This window comes from Aythya marila (assembly GCF_965140915.1).
Source record: "Aythya marila genome assembly, chromosome: 3".
Lineage (NCBI taxonomy): Eukaryota > Metazoa > Chordata > Aves > Anseriformes > Anatidae > Aythya > Aythya marila.
In genome coordinates, this window is record NC_139044.1 from 98,433,535 (window position 1) to 98,461,317 (window position 27,783).

Genomic DNA, 27,783 nt, shown 5'->3' on the forward strand with positions numbered 1-27,783 from the left:
ATGTCACCCACTAAACCATGTCCCTAAGCACCATGTCCAACCTTTCCTTGAACACCCCCAGGGACAATGACTCCACAACCTCCCTGGGCAACCCGTTCCAATGAGTGACTCTGCCCATAGGGAGAGACCTGCTGTAGGCATTGGTTCCATCCATACCTTGCATCTGTGTTAAGCTATGGGTGAGTGCTATCTCCCTAAGGAACTGCCTGGGGAAACCTTGTACTCATCCAGTCTCCTGAGAAGCTTAGTGGTGCTTAGGGACGTGGTTTAGTGGGTAATATTGGTGGCTGGGGGACAGTTGGACCAGAAGATCTTGGAGGTCTTTTCCAGCCTTTATGATTCTGTGAGGACCAGGTGTAGATTGTCATACATTAGTCTTAATTCCTCAAAGGAATTAAGGCGGGATGAAAGAAACTGCTTCTGATCATCCATCTTGTTAGTTCTCCAGCAGTGTGCTAACTTGCACAAGCTACTGTGGGCCAAAGGTCTGTGGGTAGAAGACCTAGTTTTATTTATTTAATTGAAGTATTAAATCACCAAGTCATAAAGGGAATGCTTAGGAAAGACTCTGTAAGTACAGACTTTGTTTACTTTATAGCCATTTCCATTAGTTGAGCAGAGGGAGCAGCCTCTGTAACTTCAGCTCTCTGTTCTTAATGAAGTGTCACCTAGAATGACATGAAGTGTCAGGATGGAGGTTGGAACGAAGTGACTTGAGCGACAGCATGCTGCCAGACACAAATGGTGTGCAGCCTAAGAACAGGGAGCAGACTTGTATAATGTGGCCAGGCTTCTACTGCAAATCTGGGAGAGAAGCAAAAACATGCTATTTCTTGAATGTCAAAGGATAGTGGACCTTCTCTGTATAAAGACAACTGTTTACACAGTAGCAGAAAATAAGGTCAATCTAGAAATTTTAGTACTGCCATCTAAACCTCTGTGCAGTTACAAGTGGCATTGCTGAAAAGAGTATTGGAATAAAGTAGGGATACTGTACTGTTTCCCAGTAATGTTGTCCAATGGTTCACAACCTGGGTATTTTCTGAGCTGGAGGTGTGCACTTGATTATTTTTTTCTTTCATTATTTTTTTGTTTGAGTCTATGTAAATTTTACAATTTTGAGTAAAAACGCACACTATGAAATCTTACCTGGCAAGCAGGAGAATTTATCATTCAAAACAGAATAGCAGACATCTTTAAAACTGTAAATCTGAAGTATACTTTGTGGAAGAAAATGATTTTTCAGTATTCCGATACAGGTATTGGTGCCAATGAAATACATGATAACAGCAAGTAGCATAACTTGATATCATTAGATATCCAAAAGCCAGTCAGTTAACTTTTATTTAGAAAATGATGAAGAATCTTTGGAAGGAGCGTATCTTTACCCAAAGACTTACTTGAGTGGCTCTCCTCATTTAAACAATAAGCTACATTTAATGAGGGGGATGGATTGGATACTAATGTTTGCAGATGAGAAGTTATTTAAGGATTAATTAAATGAGAAAGACTGTGCACTTTAGAGGTGTTAAACAAGCTAAAATGATTACCATGATAGTAAATTACGTCTATTAGCTCTTCGTAAGGGAGTTCCATATCTTTGTGAAAACTAAGTTCCTACCTGCAATGGTGACTTTGTACCTAGCAAAGTAGCACAAAGCTTCCATTAGTGTGATGGCTGTCACTTCGCTAAAACAAGTGTCCTAATTTTCATGTCATAGCCTCAATCTACTTTATATTTAATGAAAATAAGGGCTGGAATATGGTCATATTCAACAAAATACAGTAATGCAAACATTTTAAAGGAGATCACAGATCACCTTCGAGCCTTGTTTTTGTCAAGACCATTTCTTCTGCGGTGGGGTTACAGTAAATGCTAACCTGAAGAATATCGACTTCTGTTAAAATCCCTGGCTCTGGGTTAATCAGACCTTGGCTTTGATCCAGCATCCATCTCTGCCTTCCTGGGGTTTTCTATAAGGAACTCTTCTGAGGCTAACCTCTTCTCCTGCTCTTCCCCAAGTGATGGCTGGGTGTTTCCAAGGTGAAACTTCCTAAAGTCAGGGGCAGCTAACTTGCCTCTTGGCTACTGTTTGGAAAAGTCTGCAAGAGGTTCTGGCTGACCACTGGTCCTTGGTCCTCTATTTGCTCTACTACTTCCACACTGTGGAACTGAGGCTTTCTGAGCTGCAGGAAAGCACTTGCTGATAAAGACAGGTTTTTGGTGTAAGAATGGGAAGCCATATTTGGTAGAGGTGGCAGGGTTTTGGTAACAGGAGTGCTGCAGGGGTGGCCTCTCTGAGAAGAGTCCAGGGGCTTCCCTGTCTTGTTCCACAGCTAACAGCTAATTCCAGTTCCTTCAAAATTAACCCCACAGCAGGATGGTGTTTGCGTCCCAATGCCCAAACCCACAATTAACTATCTATATTAACTGGCAATAAATTAATTTCTCTTAATGAAGTCTGTTTTGCTTCCGGCAGTTACCAGTAAGTGATCTCCTTAGTTTTATCTCAGCCCAGGAACTTTCCCATGCTTATTGACCCCATTTGTTCCCTCTGCTGCTGAGGGGGAAACGAGCAAGCGGCTGGGTGGTTGCTGGCCAGGGCCAACCCACCACAGAAACATGAAGCCTCATCGTTGCCCAGGGATTAATCAGTCATTCCTACCAGCAAGCACAGGGCTGAGGTTACATGAATGCATCTGTGGCCAGAACATGTTCAAGGTGTTGCCAGGTGTGACAGCACAAAGATGTTCAGGCTGAAGCCATGCTGAAATACCAACACTCCAAGCTGCAGGTAGGAGAAAGCTTTAAAAAGCTTTAAGATTGTAAAACTAACCTGAAACAAAACACACTATCTTTACCTGAAATGATGACAGACTGAGCAGTTGGCAACTTCACTCAGCTAAGGTGAGATGGAAGCTTTACCCTCAGCTCCGTAAAAGGTCCTGTACTTGTCTGGGGCAGGGCAGCAAGCGGTGACATAGCTAGCCAGGCTGCTGACATCCTTGCAGATGTAACCTTGGTAACGATGCAGTTTAGATGCACTTCCCCACTCTGTGCACAAGGTTGATTTATATGCAAAGGAGCCTTGTGTGGGGAAAGTTGTGGACTGGAATATGAATAGGAGACAAGTTGATTCAAAATATTTATTCTGTATTCATAGTTTACCTTTAAGAATGATATTTGTTCTTCTTTGATTTTGTAAGCATTCTTTAAATATTTGTGCTTTTTTATTGAATAAAATGAAACCTCATAAACTGTTAATTGTTTCCCTATGCTACCTGTGGATAAGCACCTATCATTTTCTGTATGCAAATACAATAAGACTTTTGAGTTTTCTCTTTGTGGTGCATTAGACAAGGAAAACACACCCATTATGCTTCTTGGATAAGTGCATTTGTTCAATTTCCCATAACACGTTAAGGTTACAAAAATGTAGCTCCCTCCAAACTGTACTTCTTTCGTTAATGATGCTGCAACAAATCACTTAGGGATTCACTGATAACTGGTGTGATCTAGTTTTGTTACTGGAATTATCAATTTGGTGAATTCATGACTTCTAACTAGTAGGAAGAAGGGCATTTTTGAGTACTTCCAGTATCTAATTATTTTTATTAGTTTCAAATATGCGTGTGTTTTTTAAAAAAAGTATGGTGTCATGTTTTTAGATGCTTAACTGCTTTGCAGCAGCTTTAGGACTTTGTAGTCAATCCATCTCTGCTTAGCCCAGGGAGACTGGCCTCTGTCTGGAAAACTCCAGACTTCGTGGTTTGAGACTGAGCAATTGATGTGCTGAGATTATACAGCTGTGCATGTACTGTTTTTATGATATGGTAACTGGTTTTATGTAATTATACAGGATTAACAAAGACTAACGCCTTATTCATGGTTTATAAACTACTTCAAGATTTACATAGGGTAAATAATATGGGGGCTTCCATTTAAAAATTTCTTACATTTCTTTTGAGTGCTCACTCCTTTACGTAATAACAGTTGTTAATGTTCTTCTTTGCGAGAGTAGGTGTTAACAGATTTCCCCCCCAAATTCTGTTTTGTTCAGCTGTTTTGTTCTAGGAGGTTAATGTATCCCCTAATAAATCCAATTCTTGTATGATTAAAGGGTTTTAGTTAGCCATGACTACTGCAAATTGAGTTTAATGTTTTACAGTTGTCTATGGTTTTATAGAACTTGAAAATAAAGGGGGGAAAAAAGGTGAAATGCAGGGAAAGAAAATTTTAAAATTATTCAGAAGGGAGTAATTCAAAATATATTTACACATACTTGTAAATTAAAACCATCACCAATTAACACTTCATCATTAATCAACATGGGGCGGGGAACAATGCAAGTACTGCCAGTTCAGTGATTTGGCATCAGCTTCGCAAAAAGGACTTGTAAAAGAATTACTCAAAATTAATTTTAGTTAATTTTTTTCCAAATCACATAATTGCTCTTCATCATATTGTATTAATTATTTAACTTCCTTTATTAGCCTTTGAAGCATCATCAACATTGGTTTGAAATTTTTTGGCTTGTTCAAGAAAAACAACTGTTTTCTCATGTATTATCAAAATAAAAAGCTTGCATCCTGATAATAAAAACAACTGTGATATGTAGCTTTTCAAAAGTGCCTTAAATATTCTGAAATGTAATCATCACAGATATCTAGGTGATCAGTCATGCTGAACTCTTGGAAATGTTTTATCTGAGAAATTTCAACCTGTATAGATAAATTACTTATTTGGATGGAAAAGGACTTGGTGAAAGCTATTTCGTTATAGAAATAATTCTTGTTAGGGATCTGTGCTTCTATCAGACACAGCTACATTTTAAATATTGAGGTATTCATCTACCCATTGGTACAGCTTGGTAATGGGCTTGGATCATTTCAGATCTTGCACATCTGTGTTCAGATCTGTGCACATCCTTAATTTTGTGCACCTGCCAAAGACCTTTTCAGCAAATAGCATTACAACATTTACAACGTTTCCATCTATTTTTAAAGGGGCAAGTTATCCTCAAGGAGGGAAGCTTTACGCTGTGTTGATGCTGGCTTATGGAGCAAGCTGATGGGAAAAGAACATGCTGAACCATCTAAAATTACAGTGAAGCATCTGGAGACAACCTGAACATCTTGGTCTTCTAGATAGGCTTTTGTCTCCCTGTAGTTGATCCCAATTGTTGTCGTTACAGAGAAAAAGAAAAAAAAGTAATTGGAACAGAGAAGCATCAGTCATTCCTACAGAGTTACTTCTTGCCTAGCAAACAAATGTCAAGATTGTGCAAGAGTGCTGTAGTACGTTTCTAAATACCTTTTTAAAGGGGAAAGAAATTCTACAAAAGCAGCCTACTGCTATTGTAACAAATAGTATTTCTTATGTAATGAAATAGTTGGGAAGCTGGCTCTTGGCACTCTTCGAGAAGAGATAGGGAGGTGAACCCTCTTGGGCAGGAATTGCTGAGGCTTAGTCAAGTGTGGTTTTCAGACTCACTTTATCTTTGTGCCCTTTACAACTGCACCTAGATTATATCTTAAAAAGTCTGCGAATAGACAAACCACACTTCTGTGATTCTTTTTCTATTACTTGTATCACTTTTAATCTCTCCATCTTCTGTGAAACAGTTCTTACAAAAATAGTGTCTGCTCATGCTGAATAGGGAGAAATATGTAGTGTCTTTTAGTGTATCATTGTAAGTGGAAGCTTCTTAAGTTAGGGCAGAAGGATTCTATGACAAAAAAAAAAAAAGTGTTTCTAATAGAAAGAACTAACCTCTGGAGAATTAATTTATTTGTAGCTGCTACAGAATTCAGTGCAATTTTGTTGGTCGTACGATAATTTCAGTATTCCACATCTGACGCGCTCTCACTTTTTCTCGTTAATGATTTTGAGACCACTTGTTCTTCTTGATTTAGTTGGCAAAATGTTTGAGAAAATCTTTACTGAGATCAATAGCAAGACACCTTGTTTTTCTGTTTTGTAGGTAGTGACAATACAGTTCTGCCTCCAAGGAAAATGTACACAGTGAATCTTCCTCCTGAGGGTTATGTTGCAGTTACTCAAGATACTAATAGTATTTCAGCTTCTGAAAACTCGGAGGATAGTGCTGACTCTACAGGTAAGTTTGTATGGTTGTTACTGTGATGAATTTTTCTCAGAGAAACTTGCTAGCAAGCATCACCAAGTAGATCCAAATTGCAACAATTAAGTATTTAAACTCTTGCTGCCAGTGGGTGTCACTGTTTTGCAACATAAGCAAAATTGAGATGTATATTCGTATGGGTTCATATCCTTTGTTAGCTTGAAGACCAGATACAGTGCTTGTTTATAACCATACAGTGCTGTTGACCTTGCTGAAATAACATAAAGTATATCTGGAGACTAAGTCTTCAGCTTCTCCCATTCAAGTACCACATGTATATAATGCGTGATTACTGTCATATTATTTTTAAGAAGAACACTAGATCACACCTGTTTTACTAAGTCATAACGCAGATATTCTGGGGAGTTACCAGAGGCTTACCTCTCCCTGTTGGGAGAAGTTCACCTGTTGGGATGTGGTAGGGAATCAATACCAATCCATAAGCTTTGAGAGGTGTTCTGATGAGAAGCTGTGACCAGATAACTTCAGAACCTGTCAAAGGATAGAAGAGAAGCAGAACAGGATCTGTAGAGGAATGGTCTCTTAAGTGAACTTCAATAAAAAACATGTTTTTCTGAATGTTATTGCTGCAGTTAAAGTGATTCCATCTTAGAAAGAAGTGCTTAGCTTACATAAGACAGATCCATTTAGTTTTTTTCAACTGCTATGTTTCTATGGATGTGTTTGTTCAAAATTGTGTATCGCTGTCATCTGCTATGTTATTAACAGCTACTAAGAGCAGTCCACAGCAAAGTAAACATCTAGGTAAGCCTGCTGAGGTAAAATATTTAATAAATAGTAATTTACTAAATACTGCCTATTTCTACTTGGAGATTCACTAAGGAAAACCTGAGATTCAACCTGCAAATACAGAAAGGCAAGTGTGCCTTGCCTTTTGAAAACAGTACCCACATGGGTGAATTTTCAGCTTGAAAATTGGGTCTGTACTCTATTCAGAGCTCTGTTCTTGATACAGGCTGTGGTTAGTATCCTGCTTGTAACACGTGGGAAGGCATCTCACCTTTGTGTGGGGAAACATGCCATGAAGGCAGCCTGATACATACTTGAATCTGCATATGAGGTTAGTGCAACAGAGTCAATGTAGAGCATGACTGGTGGTGGCACACTGAATGTTCTTTCTCACTGTGAAATTAAGAGATCTTTTGTCTTGGATAAGGGAAGAAATAACTTTATCAGATTAATATAACAGTACATCTTGATTCTATTGGGATTAAGGTAAAGAAGGTGTTTCAGTGCACAACTTGCAAGTTTTGCTTTTCCCGTTGTAAGAAAGGATTCGCGCTCAGTCCAGATTCTATTCCTAAATTATCCTTACATTTTAATTACGTAGTTATCTTTGGACAATTCATTGGGTTCTACAGCATTTCAGGTTCCAGCTGCTGCTTACTCTGATATTAAAGCAGTCTTTTTCCTCCTCCATGTTGTATGATCTCTGCTTAATCTTTGTGATTTCCTTTCAGACATTAGAGGAACACTTCCCTTCTTCTGTGTTCAGCAAATGAGTAAATTAAGTCTCATAATACTTAGCTGGTAAATAGCCCTATAACATTTGCTTTTATACAGGGACTTGCATGACTTCTAAATATAACTTCAGAGCCCAACCCTCTCAACACTTCTACAACCGAGATTATACCCTTATCTTAGGATATACTCATGGTATCAGTACAGATCTTTTGTGGTAGAGTTACTCAGTTACTGTTGAAAATCTAGCAATAAATCACTATATGGTACATGCTAGATGGTCATATATTGCATAGCAGTAAAGCAGAAGAGAATTTAGGGTTGCATTATATTGTCCCTTCTTAGGGACATATAAATATTTGTCTAGTTTTACAATGGATATACTGTTGAACAATGGCTTTACTTGCTCTTTTGGCTTTAATCTTTTTTTCCTCTAGTACTGAAAACAAACAAACAAAAAATACTCTTCAACCACGATGGGAGTAAGTAGTGCTCTGGTGTTGCTTAGTGACAGTACTGAGCTGGATGGTGATCTCTTACAGCTGATCCCAGTCTCAGTGTTCATTCAGTAAGAATAGGTTTTGAATTTTAGGTTCTGCTTTAACAGTTAACAAACACGTATGGAATTTTGGGAGACACGTTTTCGGGTTGGTTTACTGTGTGACTTTATAGGTTATCATGGAATCAAGAAAAAATAAGTCTGAAGTGTTGTTTAGGCTTTTTACATTCTGATTGCAAGGTAAGCTTGACTATAAATGTCATTCTTGCCAGGCATTTTCCTAATCTGTTCTTTAAAAACCTCTAGGAAGGAAGATTGTCTTACCAGCCTTTTTCCATGTATTCTAGTGTTTCACTGTCCTTTTTTATGTGCTAGATCTTGCTACAGTTGAAGACACACATTTGTTCTGAATGTGGATTACAGAATTAGATGTTTGTGCTTATCCTACAGAGTTGAAGAATATGGTTAATTTTACTCTGGTATATGTGTTTTATTGTATTTAATTTAAGGATTTAAATAAAATTGGGTCAAAGGCTGCAAGTTCAGGCAATGCTTATAAAATATGGAAAGAAAATATGGAAAAAATCATGCCATGTATTATTTAGTTTCCTGGTCTAGATATGGTTGTATACCCAGAATAGTTAGAAATACATCAAAACGAAAAGTGATGGCTACAGTAAAGCAGAAAAGTGATACAGTTTAACCTCTAGTAGTGTGTAGAGGTAAAAGCTCAGAGGTTTTACTACCTAAGCAGTGTTGCCTTTCTTGAAGATACTGTGTTATTGAGAGTTTCCTGTCTGACTCCTCAGTTTAGAAAAAAAATAAATTTAATTAAAGAAAAAACTTTCAAATATCCTTCCATTAATAGTAGATATGCATATGAGCAAGTATCTAGGGACTGATTCTGAGGTCAGAGTCTGTGTGGCTTTCAAAAATATAACAAAATCCCTCACACACCCAAGTGGATCAGTCAAAATGTGACAATGATAAATGTCAAATGAGTGCCTTCAGTCTATGTTCATTTAACTCAGTCAAGGTTAAGCCTCTGAGAGGCTGTGCTTTCTTAAATTTCTTCAAGTGCACATATGTTTACTACAGATTACGTGGTGCATCTAGTGCCTTTCTAGGCTTTTTTTAGCTTTTGGACCCAGAAGTGGGGGAAATAAATTTTGTGGAAATTCAGATAAGCAGGTTCAATAAACTAGAAAGTTATTTTCTATCTCATGAAAATACTCTGACCTTATTTTGGGATTAAAATTTTGACAGGCCAAGAGGCAGTGGTCACAAAATGAGAAACAGGTGGTTCCATCTGGACATCAGGAAGCACTTTGGTACTGTGCAGGTGATGGAGCACTGGCACAGGTTGCCCAGAGAAGTTGTGCAGTCTCTTCCTGGGAGATCTTCAAAAGCTGCCTGGACATGGTCCTGGGTAGCCTGCTCTAGATGGCCTTGCTTGAGCAGGGGGTTGGACCAGAGGACCTCCAGAGTTCCTGCCAACCTCAGCCATTCTATGAACTTAGTTACATTTCATTGCAGATTTGTGGCATGACTTTTTCTATAAACTAAGAAAACAACATTTGTGTCTATCTAAATTAATATAACAAGATTATTAGGGGGAATAGATGCGCTATGGCAGATATTTCACTGCATTAAATTCATCCATGGAAAAATGAAATAGTCACTACACTAATTTATCTATGACATGTTTCTGAGTTATTAAAAATTGAAGTTAATTACAGTTATAAATTAATTTCTTGTCGGCTATAAAATAAATTTGTATTTGTCCATTCTTCTTCTTTAAGCTTGTAGCTATTTTATGGTTGGTCTTGTCATAATGAAATGAATTTTGTCCAGACAAGCTTCTTAAGAAGAAAAACAAAAAAGTGGGTCTTTGTGCATATTTCAATGTGTTTCTCTATCTGCCTCTACATGTTGTTTTTAGCATTTCAAAATTTTCCCTATTGTGTCAAATAAGTTAATTGTGACCGGTCATGCCCCTGACCTTATGCAATTACCTTGTGATACATACGTAAATGACCCAACAGAGTTGGGTTTTAGAGTTGTGTGAGGTGTCTTGGCTTCTTCATGTGACTTCCCAGAGGTGAGAGGGATGGAAATAAAGTTTCAGGTTTGCTTCCTTTGTGTAAGCTGGTGGTTGATGAATGTCTCATAATCAGAAGAAAAATCTAAGACTGTTTGGTCTTTCAAGAAAATAGTGAAAGTAAAGTTTACCCTATGTTCATAGGACAATATATCAGACCGTGTTTTCTATTATTTTAAGAACTTCCTTGACTTGATTATTTTTATGATTTGAGTCACTGTGATGGTGTGCTCAGGTCTACCTCTTGTTGATAGAATTGAATTAGATAGTAAAGAGAGGAAATAATATAGAGAATTTATTTTCTTTTTCAAAGATTTTTGTGTTTGCATTGGTACATATTAATGCATTGCCAACTTTATTTTAGCAATGGACTTTATACTTTTGACAGGGGCATAAAAATATGTGATTTTGAGCTATAAGTAAATATCAAATTCTGGTCATGAAGTCAATATTTTCATAGCTTAAAGCTCTTTAATTTTGATCTATGATTCTATTTATTTTTATTATCTTTTTATTGAGAAATATTTCTTCAGGAGTAGTCCCTTAAATATTCACTATGTTTTAAAGGATGTTCTCAAAATAAGGAGAATCCAGGAGACTTTAATTATGTATTCATTAACTTACTCCAAAGCAGTAGCTTAGTTTTGATTTGTTTTGCGTAGTTTGTTTTATAAGATAAAGCTAAACTGTGGAGTTCTTGCTATTTATTTCAAGACAGGTGAAACAATAGAAATATTGTATCTTCCATTAAAATGTGAATGCTAAAAGTGTAGCCTTGTTCCTTCTCAAAGATAACCGTTTGATTTCTCCAGCAACATTTCTTCCTGAACATTCTAATATAAGCTAAGATAATAGGCTATAACATAAAATAATTTTATTGTGCACAAAGCACTGGACTGGAATATAATTTCTCTATGAAGTGTTTTAATATTAAATCCATATTTTTATAGAGAGTCCCAAAGTGGTATTTGGTGTTTCTTAGATTCATGGCAGAGCAAATTCTTGACCCAGAGACAGTAGAAAATAAAGACAGTGTGTAACAGTTCAGGAATATGCAAAAGTCAAGGGCACATGAAAGAACAGAGAATGCAAAGAGTCATGTTCTTTAGAGTAATTCTTTATTTTTAATTCCATAACCCCTTTTTGTTCCTGTCAAGTCTCAATTATTTTTCCTTCATATTCTTGAACTGCAGTGCAGTATTCATCTGATGATATCCTGTTGTTTCTATCCTGATAATAACCTACCTGGTTTTACTGAAACCTTTTATGTAGACAAAAGGAGCAAGACCTAACTGTGCTTTATCCTACCTCCTGATGGGTGCATTATGAGCTAGTGTTTTAGCTACAAAGAGTCCATCTCAGACACTCCATTGCCATGCTGTAAAGAAGTCAAGTTAGAGAAATGGAAGAAAGCAACCCATTTTCTTCTACCTTCTGAAAGCTGACAAGTCTGAAATAATGTGGAAGGTACTTCTTTGGTACGTATCCTCACCCACTGGAGCATATTTGTTGGCCCAGGGTAGTGCAAATTGTAGGTGAGAGATGCATACAAGTCAATTGTTAATGCAGCTGACCTTTGGACTTCTGATCTTTGTTATTTATTTCTTCCAATCAGTGCTACTGCAGTAAGAGGTTTAAACCGAGGTGATGAACTTAGAGATCTCTCTCACAAGTCAATTAAGGTATTTGAACATAGGTGGAAGATGCATCCCAGGAAATTACTAGCCGTGTCCATGAGGGATAGTGGCTTTGGAGGGATCCTTAGTAAACCTTCTAAAAACTACTGCATTTCTAAGTGTGGTTCTGCTGGCAAAAATGTTTGAACTTACTGATCAGCAAAAGACAAGTTTCTGTAGTGTCTTCAGATTCACTTAAGGTTTAAGGCAGCCATTTTAGGAAGGCTTAATACTACTTAAGCCTCTGTTTGTTGTTAAGGAGATGTTAGTTGGAATCGTGTGTTGACTACTTACATTCTTGGCAGGTGGTTGGAAATCTGATGCGTTACAGAACTGAGGTACTCAACACCAAGGGAACAATATGTTTTAAGCAGCTAAGGCTGCCAGTGAACCTGTTCAGTGGTAGGTAGCACCACTTGTGAAATAGAAGGTTACAAAAAGATTCATAATGCTTGAAACCAGGGGAATCATTAGACCATGTAATTTAATCCTCTGTACCTCTTAGAGAGGTCTTACACAAAGCTCAGCTGCTTGTTTGCAACAATAAATAAATACCATGCGCATTTCAAAGATGTCATAAGACTCCACTACTTTCTGCTTATTTGTTCCAATAGTTAATTGTCCTCTATCTTAAAATAAGTAAATAAATGAAAAATGCTTTGTTCTTCCTTTTTCCATTTGAGTAAAGAGCCTTTTTTAAACAGTGTTTTCTTCCCACAAAGAAGCACCATAATCAAGTCACCCATCAATCTTTTTGATTTGATAAAACAGATTCACTTATCGTGTGTTGTTCTAAGATATTTACTTCAATCCTCAAGTTATTTTTGTAGCTCTTTTCTGTATCTCCTTTTTCACAACATCCTCTTTGAAATATGAACTCAGTATTGCTTGTAATATTTTTGGTTTCTACAAGGCCATGTGTTGAAATAAAATAGTCTTTGTATTTCTACCCACTACTGTCTTTTTATATATATAAAAATATATATGCCTAGAAATTGTATCAATGTTTTTCTGCTACCGCATTGCACCAAGACCTCATGTTATTTGAGATAGTGATACCTTGACCATTTCCAGAAGTCAGTCTCTTGGATAATGTTTCTGATAAACAGCTGCATTGGACTGTGGTTAAAATGTGTGTGTTAGCATTTGTTTGTTAAGGACTTTATTACCAAGTACTGCTTATGTATCGTTTCTCTATTCTCATTGCTTTTTTTATCAACAGTAATTTTAATGTTAATTACTGATGAAAATGCCAAGTAGCAGCAAGCTTCCTGCCAGTCCCTGCAGAACCAAGCTTTGATTACAATTTTACATTGACAGCTATTTTTTTAAGCAGTCTCAAACCGTATCTCTGTGTTCTGAATTCATAGGCAGTATGTGTTGATAAGGAAAGGGCATCCAAATCTGAAGTATTTATTGTTTTTTTTTAATATATTAATAGCTCACGTCTTACAGTTGTCATTCTAGGAGTCATACCACATGACTTGAACATGTCCCAGCATCCCAATAACAGCAGATTTCCCAGAGTTGTCATTGAAGAAACTAATACTGTATCAATTTAAATAATAATAATTGGAAGAAATAACAGTAGAAGACAGTTAAGAAATTACATTAAAAAATCCCTGCACTTCTAAATGCTGATCAATCCATTCATGCTTACAATTATCTTGGTGTTAAAAACATACCTTGTCTTTGTAGTATGTCTCAAGTATAAATCGTAATGTTTAACAGTACTCAGCAATGACTACTATTACCAATTTTAAATAAATGATTACAGTTCAGGAAAGAACTTGGAATAAACTCCACTTATCTTGAAGTCTAAGAAACTTAAGCACCCATGCAATTGCCTTTCTGAATCTGGTTTTTAATCTATGACTAAAAGCTGTAGTTAGGTTGGCTGGTACGATGGTCCTAGATTAACTGGCCTGACTGTGGCAACTCCCTGTGTTCTGAGCATTCAAAGTGTTTAACAAAACATTTTGAGGGAACTATGGAAATTTGGAAGTGCAGATACTACATTTGTAAACAAAGTAATAAAATTTCTTCCTTCCAGACTTGTTCCATCAAATAATAAATCCACCAGCTAACTAATTATGGAATACTTGCAGATAAAAATAACATCTAATTTAGGACTTCATTAAATATGTCCAAATAACACATGTAAATTAAATGCTGTCAAGTACGATTCTTAACTTAGCATTATGATCAATGTTTTTGAAGCACAGATTCACTTATTATATTTCAAATGATAGCATTAATAAGTGAATATGATTTATAAGCAGATGTCCTGACATTTTTCTACAATTTGCTGGGGAAAAAAATAAAAAGTATTTGAGCTATTTCTAAAACTGTACTGCTATAATGTTTGTGTCTTTCTTCCTTTCCTCAGACCATGGGTCTTTTCCCTTCTAGAAAGGAAAGATAGAATAAAGCACTTGCAGGTTGATAACCTAATGTGGAAGAGTTACTGCTTGGAAGAGTGCTTTTTCAATAAACAGGCAAGGAAAAACCAGTGGTGGTATGATTCTGTACTAGTAGGCAGGTTAACTTTTTAAAATTTCTATTACTGTTTGATGTCCTAATTGCCCTAGTTAATTTTGGATGTTCTGGTTTTAATTCTCTGCCAGTTTACATGCCGCTGTTTATCACTAAACCAGTGTTTTATTGCATGGTCCTTAAGAAATTAACGCATGGCTCACTGTTTGTGAAAGGCAGATTTTCCTGAGCTGTCGACCACTTCAGGCATTCTCGTGTTTGTTGTCCTTCAAAAGCAAGCTGTAGCACAATGACACTCTGAGGCTGTTAATATAAGCTTTTCCATAATGTTCTTGATGTTTATAGATTAATCAATAACTTGAAAGGGGAGATGTCTGTGAGGCTAAGTAACTTTTTTCTCTCAGCCAGTTTCTTCTTCAGCTTAAGTGTACTTGACATTTTGGAAGTAGTTACAGCAAAAGATGCAACAAACAAGTAGAGACGTTGGGTTCAGAGATATCTGAGGTATCTGAACAGCTCTGTACCTCAGATTTTTTTTCCCCAAAAAAGTTCTTTCTGTAGATCTTACATTTGTTGACAGATGCAATGACATTCCTAATAGGTAAAATTGCCACAGGTAATTCTGAAATTGATAACAATTTAAAAAGCATGTGTTTTTTCAGAGTTCAAATAAAGTGTTTAATTGTTGTGTTAAGCTTATTAAAAGTAAATAAATAAACATAGATCCAGTGGGTCACATTTACAGTTACGAACAGGTTTCCTTTTTAACATGATACCTGTTCTTTTAAGTAACTTCCAGAATTCTAAAAATTTGTTTAACTTAGCCTATTGATTTCCAGGGAATTTATATATATACTTCAAGGTTGATGCTTGCTTATGCGCCATGCTGCAAAAGCTAGCTGACTAGTGTGACTGCTTTAGGGTTAGCTTTTTTTTAGTGTACTACATGTGACATTATGAACACTTGAGGTAGATGTAGCTTGGACAGTCACTTTCAGAAAACATCCCCAGGATACCAGTATCTTGTAGTAGTATTACAAGCAATTTGTGATCTGTCAAGCAGCCAGACAGAATCGAGTAATCATGTCTCTTGATTTCACAACAAACAAGTCTGCACCTCTTGAAGGTGAGCATGAAATCTGCTGCTGCCCACTGACATTTTTTAAACACAGGATTGGGCTATCAATCTGAACTATAACTATGAATCATACAGTTAAGGTTTACATAAAATACATAAACCAGTCACTTTTAACTTTCCCTGTCTATAACTATTTACATCTTCTAAATGCCAATATATCCACAAACATATGGATTTATTACAGAACTTACGCATTATGATATGGATTAGAAGTTGTTTAATGTCACTGAAGTCTTCAGTAGTTCTTGTAGATACATGCTGTTAGACAGCCCAATTAAAAAAAAAAAAAAAAAAAACCTCTGGAAGATGTCATTAGAAGTCTAATGGCAAAGATTTTTGTCCCAGAGCTTCAGTGGAAATTATGATGCTAGGGAAGGCTGAAAATGCATTGAGGAAAAACAAAGATTGTAGTAATGTGATATACTGATAATGGTTTACCATAGCCGTGGCTGCATGTTAATGGTTTTGTTAATGTGGTCTTTGATACCTATAAAATCACAGAATGGTTTGTGTTGGAAGGGACCTTAGAGATCACCTAGTTCCACCCCCCCCTGCCATGGGCAGGGACACCACCCACTAGACCAGGTTGCTCAGAGCCCCATCCTGCCTGGCCTTGAACACCTCCAGGGATTGGGGCATCCACAGCTTCTCTGGGCAACTTGTTGCAGTGCCTCACCACCCTCAGAGTAAAGAACTTCTTCCTAATAGCTAATCTAAACCTACCCTTTTTCAATGTAAAAGCATTAATCCCATCCTATCACTCCACTCCTGAAAGAGTCCCTCCCCAGCTTTCCTGTAGGCCCCCATTAGGTACTGGACGGCTGCTATAAGGTCTCCCTGGAGCCTTCTCTGCTCCAGGCTGGACAATGCTAACTCTCATCTTGTCTTTGTAGGAGGGGTGCTCCAACCCTCTGATCATATTTGTGGCCCTCCTCTGGACGCATTTTTAACATTGCCATGTCCTTCTTGTGCTGTGGAGGCCCCAGAGCTGAACGCAGTACTCCAGGTTGGGTCTCAGGAGAGCTGTAATTAATTCATTTTGTGCATACTTTTGAGAAAGCCTTAAGTACCTGCATGACAAAAATGTAACTTTGAAATGAGATCTTACTGCTTTGTGTTTCCATAGTGCAGAAAACAAGGTAACCCCGATCTTGGGGTATGCCTTCACATTTCAACAGAGTAAAAGCAATTGATGGAACCCAAAAGGCAAGCGTGTGCTTGAGCGGAATAAGAACTGATGAACAAGTGCATTTTACTGAGACTTGTTTGCTCTGCTTGTTACCTTCCCTGTCTGTGGTACACTTGCCTTTCATCATTTCTTTGTTTCTTATTTCACTCTCGATGATACAATCAGGGTCTCAGACTGAATCTCTTGTTTACAAGTCTGTAATTTGATTAAAGTAGCTTCAGCTAATCAGCTGGCAGTATGTGAAGCAGAGAAAATTAGGGCCCTTATCTCTGTGGCATTTTTTCCTTGCTTTTTGTTTGATTTCAGATGACAGTGATTTCAAACATTTTTGATGAGCATCCCCTCCTCTGACAGATAAGCATCACTGAATCAAGAGGCATGGTGGCCTTCTATTTTTTTTTATTTTTTTTTATTTTTTTACCTTTCCTGACTGCATTCCTTTAGCTTCCCATACCAATTTTCTACTCTTGCCCCCAGCCCACTCAGTCACTTCACTGTTGTCATGCTGAGGCAACTGGTAAGAAACAGGAGAGAGAGAGAGAGGACAGGCCGCCACCACAATTCCTAGATCCAAGCAAAAAGTCAGCGTGGTCACAGTTGCTGCCTCACTTGAGCAGACCCCCAGCACTCCCAAAGTGTGACCCCACTTGGCTACTTTCACCTCCTTGTTTAACAGTGAACACAATCAAGACCTAAGCTTTTGTTAAGTTGTCATGGAGCAGCAGGGTGAAGTCAGTAGGGTACTGGCTTAAGGGGGAAGGCATGTCAGTAAATACACAGATTCATCTGTGTCTTTGACTGCTCGAGTGCTTCATCATTCTGTATCTCAGCTCATCACCTGTGGAAGGAGATTTGGTTGTTTTGTAGATCTTGGAGAGGTTTCTGGTTACCGTTAATGCATGTGGCATTTTCCTTTTGACTGCCTATAGGTGGTGCATGTAAAATGGTGACTGCTTCTGCTCTGCTGTAGCTTGTGAACCTGTTAGTATTGAACCAAAGCAACATGTTGATATCCTACAGTTAAAACCCAAACATCTGCTGACAGACAATGCACTTCTGAATACTAAGCAGAAGAATGTGACCCTGGCTCTTCTTCTCACTGTTAGTGCTCATGTCGCTTTTTGTGTCTAACCTGGCTTGTTTCAACGCTGTTATTTCAGTTCTCACATTTAAAAAATACAGAGGTGGGTGCAAGAAGAAAGCTGTTTGAATGCAGAATTTCTGTTGTTATAAGCTACCACACTGTTTAAATACTCTGGACACCATAAAAACAGAGCAGAAAGCTTGGTTCTAACATGAAGGAGAAAATGAAGATGGCAGGAAAAAAGAATGTGTGCATGGTAATAACCATGGCTCTTCTAATACATAATAGCTTTATGTAAGTATTTTGTATAATGTACAGAAAATGCTGCTGATAGAGTCCTTGTGGTAGTGCTTCTGCCTTGTGTTGGAAGCCAGAAACAAGCATACCCAATGATTTCATTTTATCACTATTTTGTTATAGCAGCTGTTGTAATTTATGGCAGTTTGTAGGCTTACAGCCATGCATTGAAATAGCTTTCAGTAGCACGTCTCCATTCAGCCTCCACTTGGGAAATTTCCCAATCTCATATCCTTTGCCCGTGGATACTGTTCTTTACAAAATTTACAGGTTTCAGTCTTTTTAAAGTCCTTAACAACCCTCTGTACAATTGTAACGTGTATCAAGGAAGCTTTGAAAATTGCACTTCATCTCGTCTTTCCAGTATTTTTGTTAAATAATTCTTTTTGCTAGTTTCGTGCTATCTTCCTTCAATCTTAGCCCTGCAAGCAGAAATTGGTTCGTATTTGGAGCGTGCCCTGTTAGTAACTTGCACTCTGCCAGAGCCTTCTGTGGAAGCGTATAGTAGGCTAATGGAAATAAAGAAAATCCCATACTTCACTCTAGGTTCGTGATTGCTCAGTATTACAGGATACACAATACCTGTGCCATACATCAGTCTCGCTCACCTTCTTGCTTCCTAGGGATCTGCTGGGAACTGAAAAAATTGAAGTTATGTTGATACAGCAAAAGTCAGAAATACCGGCACACAAATTTATTGCTCTAATCTATCCAAAACACACTACCAGCAACCTAAGTTCATTCCAGGGATCCCCAGTAGCTTTGGGCAGCATGTTCTGGCTGACCAAAGCTACTGCAGTTTTTCATATTATTGCTACCAAAATCATGTATTCCTGTTCTGGATCTGTGCACCGTTAGTTTCTTTTCATTTCCAGGCTCTTTTGGCAGCCACTGCGCAAGCTGGATTTGGGGCAGTCTCTCCTGATAAAGAGCGGGTCTCTTCAACAGCTGAATCTCCGGTTTACAAAACTGGCTGATTTGTAGCTGGCTGATGATGCTCTACCTCAAACTCCTCTGCGTAAAATCTGGGTGTTTGCAGATTCTCAGCTGGGGTAACCAGCACGGCTGTGCTCATGGGAGTGAATCTGTCAGTTTACAGTAGCTGAGCACCGGCTGGCTGTAGTGGAGGGCATGACCTCCACTGACCCATGGACCACTGTCAGCATCTGACACTTCCCTTCTTTTCTTGAGGCAGATACTTTAAACAATAGTCTTGAGCCTCCAGTCTTAGCCTAGCTGGTGTGATGATAGGTGAAATGGTGTGAATTCATACACATTCTGCCTGCTCCTGTACTTTCTAAGAAATGAGTTACCGTACTGTCTCAGAGCTATTTATTTCTGGCTGGGTTGATGACATTTGGCAAGGACTTCTCTATATCTCACCCTACAAACTGTTTCTCTGCATCTTTCTGCTGAGGGAGAAGGAGAGAACTCAGAACCTGTTCTACAGGACTATTTTTGCTTCTTTAGCCCGATGATACCAGTCTTCCACCAACCTAATTTAATAAGCACACGAAACAATTTAGGTTGCTTTTTTATAAGGGGTGATTTAAAACCAGTATTCATAAATGTTAGCTGTTAATTTGTAGCACTTAGACACATTAAACACGGAGAGAATGCAATATAAGCTTAGTTCACTGATAAGTCCAACTTCAAGGTGTGTAGAGCATGATGGAAAATGCAATGTGACATAAAATCCTGACTGGTACCAACACATTCTCTCAATCCAGATTTCTTTAGTCTTAGTGGGTGTCGTGGTTCCGCTCGAGTGGGCAGCCGAGCTCCACCACAGCCGCTCTCTCACTCCCCCTCCTCAAAGAGGAATGGGGAGAAAATATGTGAAAAGGGCTCAAGGATTGAGATAAGGACGAGAAAATCACGCAATAATTATTGTAACGGGCAAAACAGACTCGGCATAAGGAGATAGTAAGATTTATTGCCTACAACTAACAAGCGAGAGAAGTGAGAAAACAAAGGAAAAAAAAAACAAAAGCACCTTCCCCCCCCCCATCCACCCTTTTCCACCTCCTCCCCCCGAGCGGCGCAGGGGAACGGGGAATGGGGGTTATGGTCAGTCTACAGCACTTCTTCTCTGCCGCTCCTTCTCGGTCACTCTCGTCCCCTGTGCTGTGGGGTCCCACCCACGGGATGCAGTCCTTGATGAACTGATCCGGCGTGGGCTTCCCACAGGCAGCAGCTCTTCCAGAACTGCTCCAGATATGGGTCCGTACCACGGGGTCCATCCCTCAGGAGAAAACTGCTCCAACCTGGCTCCCCTACGGGCAGCAGCTCCTGCCAGATCACCTGCTCCTGCGTGGGCTCCTCTCCACGGGCTACAGGTCCGGCCCAGAATCTGCTCCGGCAGGGGTCTTCCACAGGCGGCAGCCTCCGTCGGTGCAGGGCCACCTGCTCCACCGTGGTCTCCTCCACGGGCTGCAGCGTGGAACCCTGCTCCACCGTGGTACTCCATGGGCTGCAGGGGGACATCCTGCTTCACCATGGTCCTCACCACAGGCCGCAGGGGACTTCTGCTCCGGCGCCTGGAGCACCTCTCCCCCTCCTTCTACACTGACCTTGGTGCAAGGCTGTTCTCCCACTCCCTTGACTCTCCCGGCTGCTGTGTGGCGCAGCGTTTTTTCCCTGTCTTAAATATGCTCTCACAGAGGCGCAAAACAACATCGCTTATTGGCTCGGATCTGGAAAACAATGGGGCCCTTCCCAAACATGGGGCAGCTTCTAGATCTTTCTCACAGAAACCACCCCTATGGCTCCCTGCTACCAAAACCTTGCCACGTAAACCCACTACAGTGGGTGATATGGTAGCGTGATTTTGGAACCTGAACGAAGGTGAAAGCAGAACACCGCACCAGATATCAGCACTCTTGCACAGCTTGCCACAAAAAAAAAAAAAAAAAAAAAAAAGCATTTTCTTGCTTTGTTTTTGCACTGTCACAATGCCAGGTATAAAATTAGATAAAGTCTTCATTTTGGTAGCTTGAACAGTACACTAGATGCAGTAATCTTAAGTAAAATGGTACTAATGATTGCAACACCTCAATGAGAACCTAGCAAAAATCTAATACAAAACACGCTTCCTGAATACATGATGAGCCTAATTCCTTTTATGCTGCTGTCTTAAATACAACTTAGATATCCAAGTACTTATCTAAGTACTTGCTTATCTGGATGGCTTAGTCTTGCAGAGTTTTCACAGACCATTCCAGTATGTTTATATTTTTAATATGCTCTCAGTTCCATCAGTATTTCAGCATTTCCTGAGTATTTACAATGGGAAACATCTTTTCTCAGCCTGGACAAATAAATAGTTCATCTTATTTTTTGGCCGTTAGCTTCTAAACCCTTACCTTTAGAAAGACAGTACTCTTCATTTAACATGCCAATTTTTTTTACAGAATGCTTTATCCTCATGATTATAAAACAATATGTAAGTAAATGATTTGCAAAAATGACAGAGGCATGCATCTGTAAAGTGGATAGAAAAAGGATTTGCTGTGAAACTTTATGAAAAGTGACTAGCATTAAATATAGGGACATCTGTATTAACTCAGCTAGTATTTTAGAAAAAACGGTGAATAATGTGAAAACCTCTCAAGTATCTCTTAGTGCTCAAGTGTAGCAACTGTATATTGACTAAAAGATGAAAAAGAACAAGGAAGATCTGCAAAGATACCTTAGTTCTACTAACTAGTAAATTTAGGTCAAGTTTCCCCTTAAGTCCTTTATTTGTTTGGTTTCAGCCTTAGCTGTTACCTTGGGTCTTTGTGTGTCTCTCTCCGTTGTCTATATAGATACTGACACAGTAAGTCCAAGCATCTTCGGGTGCTGTTTTAATAAACAATTGTGTTGGATTTAAAGACAAGGTAGCTTAATTGAGTGTTCATCCCAATTAAGAGTCATTCCCAGGGAATGTTACTAAATGCTCAGATCAATGCACTTTTCATATTGCAAGCAATACACGTATCACAAACAATATAACAAATATATCACAAACAATATATTATTGAATAATAAAAAAAAAATGCTGTGGCAGCCCAAACATAAAGTCATGAGCAAAAGTGTGTGTACAGGAACATGGTTGAACTTGACTGTGTTGATACATCAGCACAGAGAGGCAGCAACTGCTGTGGGGTACTGGGCTGGTCTCTGTAGTTTCCTATCCTGGACTGATAGAACAGATTTGTGCAAGGACCTGGCTTTGTTCCTTCACTGAAGCCCATCACAATGCCCTATTAAACTGCCCATATAATCAGCAGAAGAGCAAGGCATCTAATGGCATTACAACAAGTGATAAGTCTAGCTAGGATCAGGCTTATTTGGAAAAGCTTGTTTCTTGTTCTGTGACCTCAGAAGGGAGAGCGAATATAGTGGTAGCTTATACATCTCAGTTAAATACCGTAGCTGCACTGTAGCACTTTTACTGAAAAGAGCATAACGTCCATGGTTCCTCATGTTCTGCCAGAGGAGAGAATTGGTTGGTTCTGTTTTCAAGTACTTCACTTGGTATATAGTCGAACAGTATAGAGGAGAGGAATGTTACTTTGTGCTTCTTACAGCTCCTTAAGAAGTGGCAACACATAGCCATAGACTTCAAGACCTGAAGTAATAAAACAGTGATACAGCTCTTTCATTTTCATCTGACGTTTATCTCCACTAATAAGTCACTTTCTGTTGGGCTTTTTAAATGGAAAATAAAAACACGTTTTATGCTGTCTCTCAGTTTTTCTACTCCTCAGTGATTCTTCAGCTATGTTTACACGTGACTGTTTTTAAAGCATGTAGATGCCTGGTGAAGTAAGCATTTGTAGTCAGTTCTAAAATGCTGCTCAGCCAAACTGTGGAACCATGGTCCTGAACATTGTTTTGATGGGTTGAATGTTTTAATGCTAAATATTCTACAGTTTTGATTTTTTTTTCTTAAAAATAAAAAGAATATATCAAGAAAGAATGAAAGACGATCAAATACCATCTGCAGTGTTTCCTGTCTTTGTATGTGTGCTTATATACACGTATACCAGTATTTCTAATTTCAGATAGATGATAAGATACTTCAGTGACTGCATGGAATTTAGATCTCTGTTTAAATAATCTTAGAAATTAGTTTTCCCATAGAAAAATTCTGATACATAATGTCATTTGGCACACATCTGGAAATTGTAATTATAATTATTAAAAATTGTGTTTAATATAATTATTAAAAATGTACAGCACCCACTAATACTCAGAAATGAATGCATTTGAAAATAAACACCATACTTTAAGTGTTTAGCTCAAAATCTTATATATAGTGTTGAGAACTTCAGCAAAAGCTTTATAGATGCTATAAGAACTGTTGTATGTATGTAGAAAAATGTGTACATAAAAATGCAGTGGTTAAATTACTTGACTCTGCTCTGCAGTTGTCATCTACAGTGCTTTTCCTATTCTCTCTATATCTGGCATTTTTGGTTTGTTAAAAAAAACATTATTGGTTAAATATGCATATACTAAAGAGAAATGGCGTCTAGCAGTTTGTAATATAACATCATTGTATGTTATGTATCCTAGTTCAAATTTATTTACAATTTTTTTTGCCTCCTCTTTTAATGATAGTAATTCTGCACGCTTAAACTTCCTTACAGTGAAATGCTTATCTTAAAAGCTAAATAAATCAAAAGCTCTGAATTATTCTGAGCTGTTTGAAGTCTGTTTTCTGGTGAATTTCTGCCAGCTTTTTGCATCACCGTCCTTGTTAGTACAGTGGAAATTCTCTCTACTTGCTGCATATAAGGTAATGGCAGAAGAAGTGAATCTTGTGTGAAGTCCTGGTTGTCACATCTCTCCTGTGATGAATTAGAGAGTAGTAAAAATCTAGGCTGTACTCTCCCTTGATCTTCTCTCACCCAAAAAACTAGCCAAAACTGTTGAGCCAAGCATCTCATGTCTCTCTTCAGGTGGCCAGTCCTGCTTTTGCAGAGCTCAGACCTCTGGCCATTATCTCTAGGGAGCCCAAAGCCATCAGTGCATTTTGTTGGTCATGCCACTTGCTGTGAGGTTTATTGTGAACTCTTCGGTATTCCAGGATGAAATAAGTCCTGTGAATGCAAGAGCTGGCTTCCAAAGTCAAGCTGCTAATTCTTTGAGATTGCAGAAACCTGGAGTGGGTTGTCTCTTTTCTAACTTGACTAAAATAGCTTTCCTGAAGGGTTGGGAGTGTGGTTTCAAGCTCAGTATTCCAGTGAAATTTTAAGAAAATTGGCTTTGCTGGTGAGCTGTGCAGGTAGCCTGTCTTACTGTAAATTTCTTGGATTTTGTTTTTGTCTAAGTAACTTTTTTTGAGTTCCAGTCCTGCTTTCTTGTTGCTGTTCATCAGTGAGCAGCACTGATGATCCTTAACATGATCTGGTTTCATTTTGCAACTCATTTAGCTGTCTTTTGGAAAGAATGGAAACGTAGCTGAGTTGTGCGTAAAAACCTGTATATTTAGGACCTGTGTAGAAACACAGCCCATTAATTTATTTACAAAAGGGGTTACTATTTTAATAAAGTATACTACCACCCAGAAATTCTATGCAAAACGCATAATTACTGAGAAAGCAATTTTAATCTCATCCATCCTGTGATACAAGAGTAATAGGAGCAGAGTGTAAAAGACTCAGGTATTTTGTATAGATCAGTAGCAGTCATGTAAAGTATGTAATTATTCCAGAGGCATGCAGATCATTTTAAATCGCTGATACCAAGTTAGCCAGCCTGCATTGTCTAATCAGCTGTAAAAGTGTTTGTCTTCTGAAAGTTCAAAAGAAAAGGCCAAATGAAGCCTATTTTCCTTGCATCTAGATCCAGCACCTTCACTCCTTCACTTTATGCCACCTGGCTTAATGATGTAGGGGAAGATTTTTTGTAACTGGAGCTTATAACCAGGCTGCTTTTTGTTCTGTACAAATAAAACGAAGAAGTCATTTTTTACATTGTTTCAAGTTTAAACAAAATTCTGTGTGGGATGTGTCATGGAGCTCTGAATATAAAATACATTTTTTAGTGTTAGAAAACTTTGGAAAAATCAGTTATAACTTGGGTACCCTAAGTACTGGTGGAAACAATTTCTGCAGCGTTAATGTAGTGAGCCTGAATACCCTTTTGAAAATAAGTGAGATGAGACAGACTATAAGCAAAGTCTTTATTAGGGAAAAATTCTATATCGTTTGTTTTCAGCTTTTGAAAAGGTTTGAATTAAAGTATAGCAGAAATCCAATGCAGAAGAAATACTTTGCCAGATAATGTGATTTTGTAACATTGTCACTACTCCAGAAGAGCTGCTTTATTGAAAACTGAGTCCCTTACTCAAGCTGAGACAAAGTTTTAGACAAACTTTGAGTGTCTCACTGTGGGAATGGTGCTGAGATACCCACTTTGGAAATGCGATGCGGGGTGTTTTCCACTTTGGACAGAAATGTTTACGGCTGAAAAGTCTCTACAACTGGAAAGAGTAGTGTCAAATTGCAAATGTAAAGAAAAGCAGTTTTGCACCACAAATCAAATTATTTTTAGGCAGAACCAGACGAGGAGGATGGAAGTGGGGTTTTTGAGGGTGTTTTTTATTTATGTGCACATGTTAAAGTTTAAGCTTCTGGGCTATAGCCTGATAATGTAATTGTATCTCTTCAGGAAAAATCCATCAAGTAAATTCCAGTGCCTCACCACTCTCTGAGTGAAGAATTTCCCCCTTTAATCTAAATCTCCCTTCTTTCAGTTTAAAACCATCCCCCCTTGTCCTGTCATTATCTGCCTGAGCAAAAAGTTGCTCTCCGTCTTTTTCTGTAAACCCCTGTGTTGAAAAGCTGCAGTGAGGTCTCCCTGGAGCCTTCTCTTCTTTAGGCTGAACATCCCCAGCTCTCTCAGCCTTTCTTCACAGGAGAGGTGCTCCTGTCCTCTGATCATCTCTGTGGCCCTCCTCTGGACCTGCTCTAGCAGACCCACATCCTTCTTGTGCTGGGGTCTCCAGACCAGGACGCAGCACTCCAGGTAGGGCCTCACAAGGGCAGAGCAGAGGGGCACAATCCCCTCTCTCGAACTGCTGGCCACTTCTCTCTTGATGCAGCCCAGGTTGCAGTTGGCCTTCTGGGCTGCAGGTGTGCATTGCTGGCTCATGTCGAGCTTTTTGTCCACCAGAACCCTAAGTCCTTCTCTGCAGGGCTACACTCAGTGAGTTCTTCTCCGAAGTCTCTGAGAGAAGCTTGGCAACTCCATCAGCCCCTCAGGGCCCTGGGATGCATGTCATTGGGCCCCATGGACTTGTACCTGTTGAGTTTTATGAGGTGGTCTCAAACCCGCTCTTTGCTTACAGTGGGAGGGACTTTGCTCCTCCAGCCCCTACCTAGAGGTTCAAAGACTTTAGAGACATGGGAACAGAGTTAATGTGTCCCAGGCTTTATTCAGTGACACGGTATTGCAATAAACTCTTAGGGCTACTAAATGTCCTGTGTTGTCATCTTTTTGCCCGAATCTTGTCCAGATTGTGGAAAATGTAGAAAGGAAGAGTCACTGAGGTGATTCTAGAGAGGGACTTGTTAGACCTGGGTTTATTCCCCTCTCTTTCTGTCTCAGTTTTCTTACCTCCTCCTGGGTATTTCATTTAGGGAGAAGCTCCTTCCCAAAAGCCAGCATATAGGTTAAAGTTAGGTGCTTGCATAAGAATAAGCTCTCTTTGGGAGAACATTTTTATTCTTCTGAAGTGATGGCTTTTTATGGCAAGGAAATTTGCCTTCCTCCCAAAGGCATTATTAGTAGCATACATCAGCCAGTGCACTAAAGCATGCGAGATAATCAGTAATAGGCATCTAGGTACATGTATAAATATATCAAAGGAAAAGAAAAATTATGCATGTCTGTGCCATATTATGTGTAGTCTATGACATATCACTACTGATACCTGAAGTTCTATGAGGTAGAAAAGAAAAAATTAATTTTCAGTTTGTAAAGGTGCCAGGCAATACACTAAGTAAAGCAAAGAAAGCAATAGCATCACCACTGTTCTGTACTGAGGATGCAATATATGATGAGAAAAACATGTGTTCTGCAGGCAGATGAAAGATTTTAAGATGTGTATAAAATATAACATGAAGTGTAGGCAGGTGAATGAATATTCCTTTATCATAGCAGGGTTATTTCACAGATCATGTCATACAACTGGAAAGCAGTAAGAAAGTCTCTCATCTTCAAAGAAGGATACTATCCTTCAGTGAGATGCTGAACAACTTGGTTTTCACCAAATTAAATGGGAACTAAAAAGAACTCGGCATATTACTATGGTGGAAAGACTGGTCAATGTGCTCACATTGCCATTTTAAGTGCTTCATTTATAGGAAGCAGCATAAGGAATCTTGGAAATGATAGACTGACTGATCTGTGTTATCCCAGTAATGTTTTGCTATGCCTAGAAGTAGGAGATCTAGTAACACAGAGCAAATGTAGATGAGGATCAATCTCTAGGAGAAAAGAGCATGTGTAATGTCTGATCGCTTGTGGAGAACATTATTGGGGTTTTACCCCTCTGGGCAGCTCCTGAGCCAGTCCCTAACCCTACATGTGGGGTCTCTCCCACGGGATGCCATCCTTCCCGAACTGAGCCTGCGGGGGCTGCCCACAGCCAGCAGCTCTTCAAGCACTGCTCCCACATGG

General features: G+C 38.8%; 1 protein-coding gene across 2 annotated transcripts in view; it reads left to right on the forward strand.

Annotated features, from left to right (window-relative positions):
• The window catches only part of ERICH1 (glutamate rich 1), a 102,175-nt gene that overhangs the window by 23,850 nt on the left and 50,542 nt on the right, over window positions 1-27,783 (forward strand). For both annotated transcript variants that reach the window (XR_014317102.1, XM_082755803.1), the window contains exon 3: window positions 5,985-6,119. Coding sequence is in view for 1 of the 2 variants with exons in the window: in XM_082755803.1 (XP_082611929.1) it covers window positions 5,985-6,119 (135 nt within the window). In the remaining variant the exon portion in view is untranslated. The remainder of the gene's footprint in view (window positions 1-5,984; window positions 6,120-27,783) is intronic.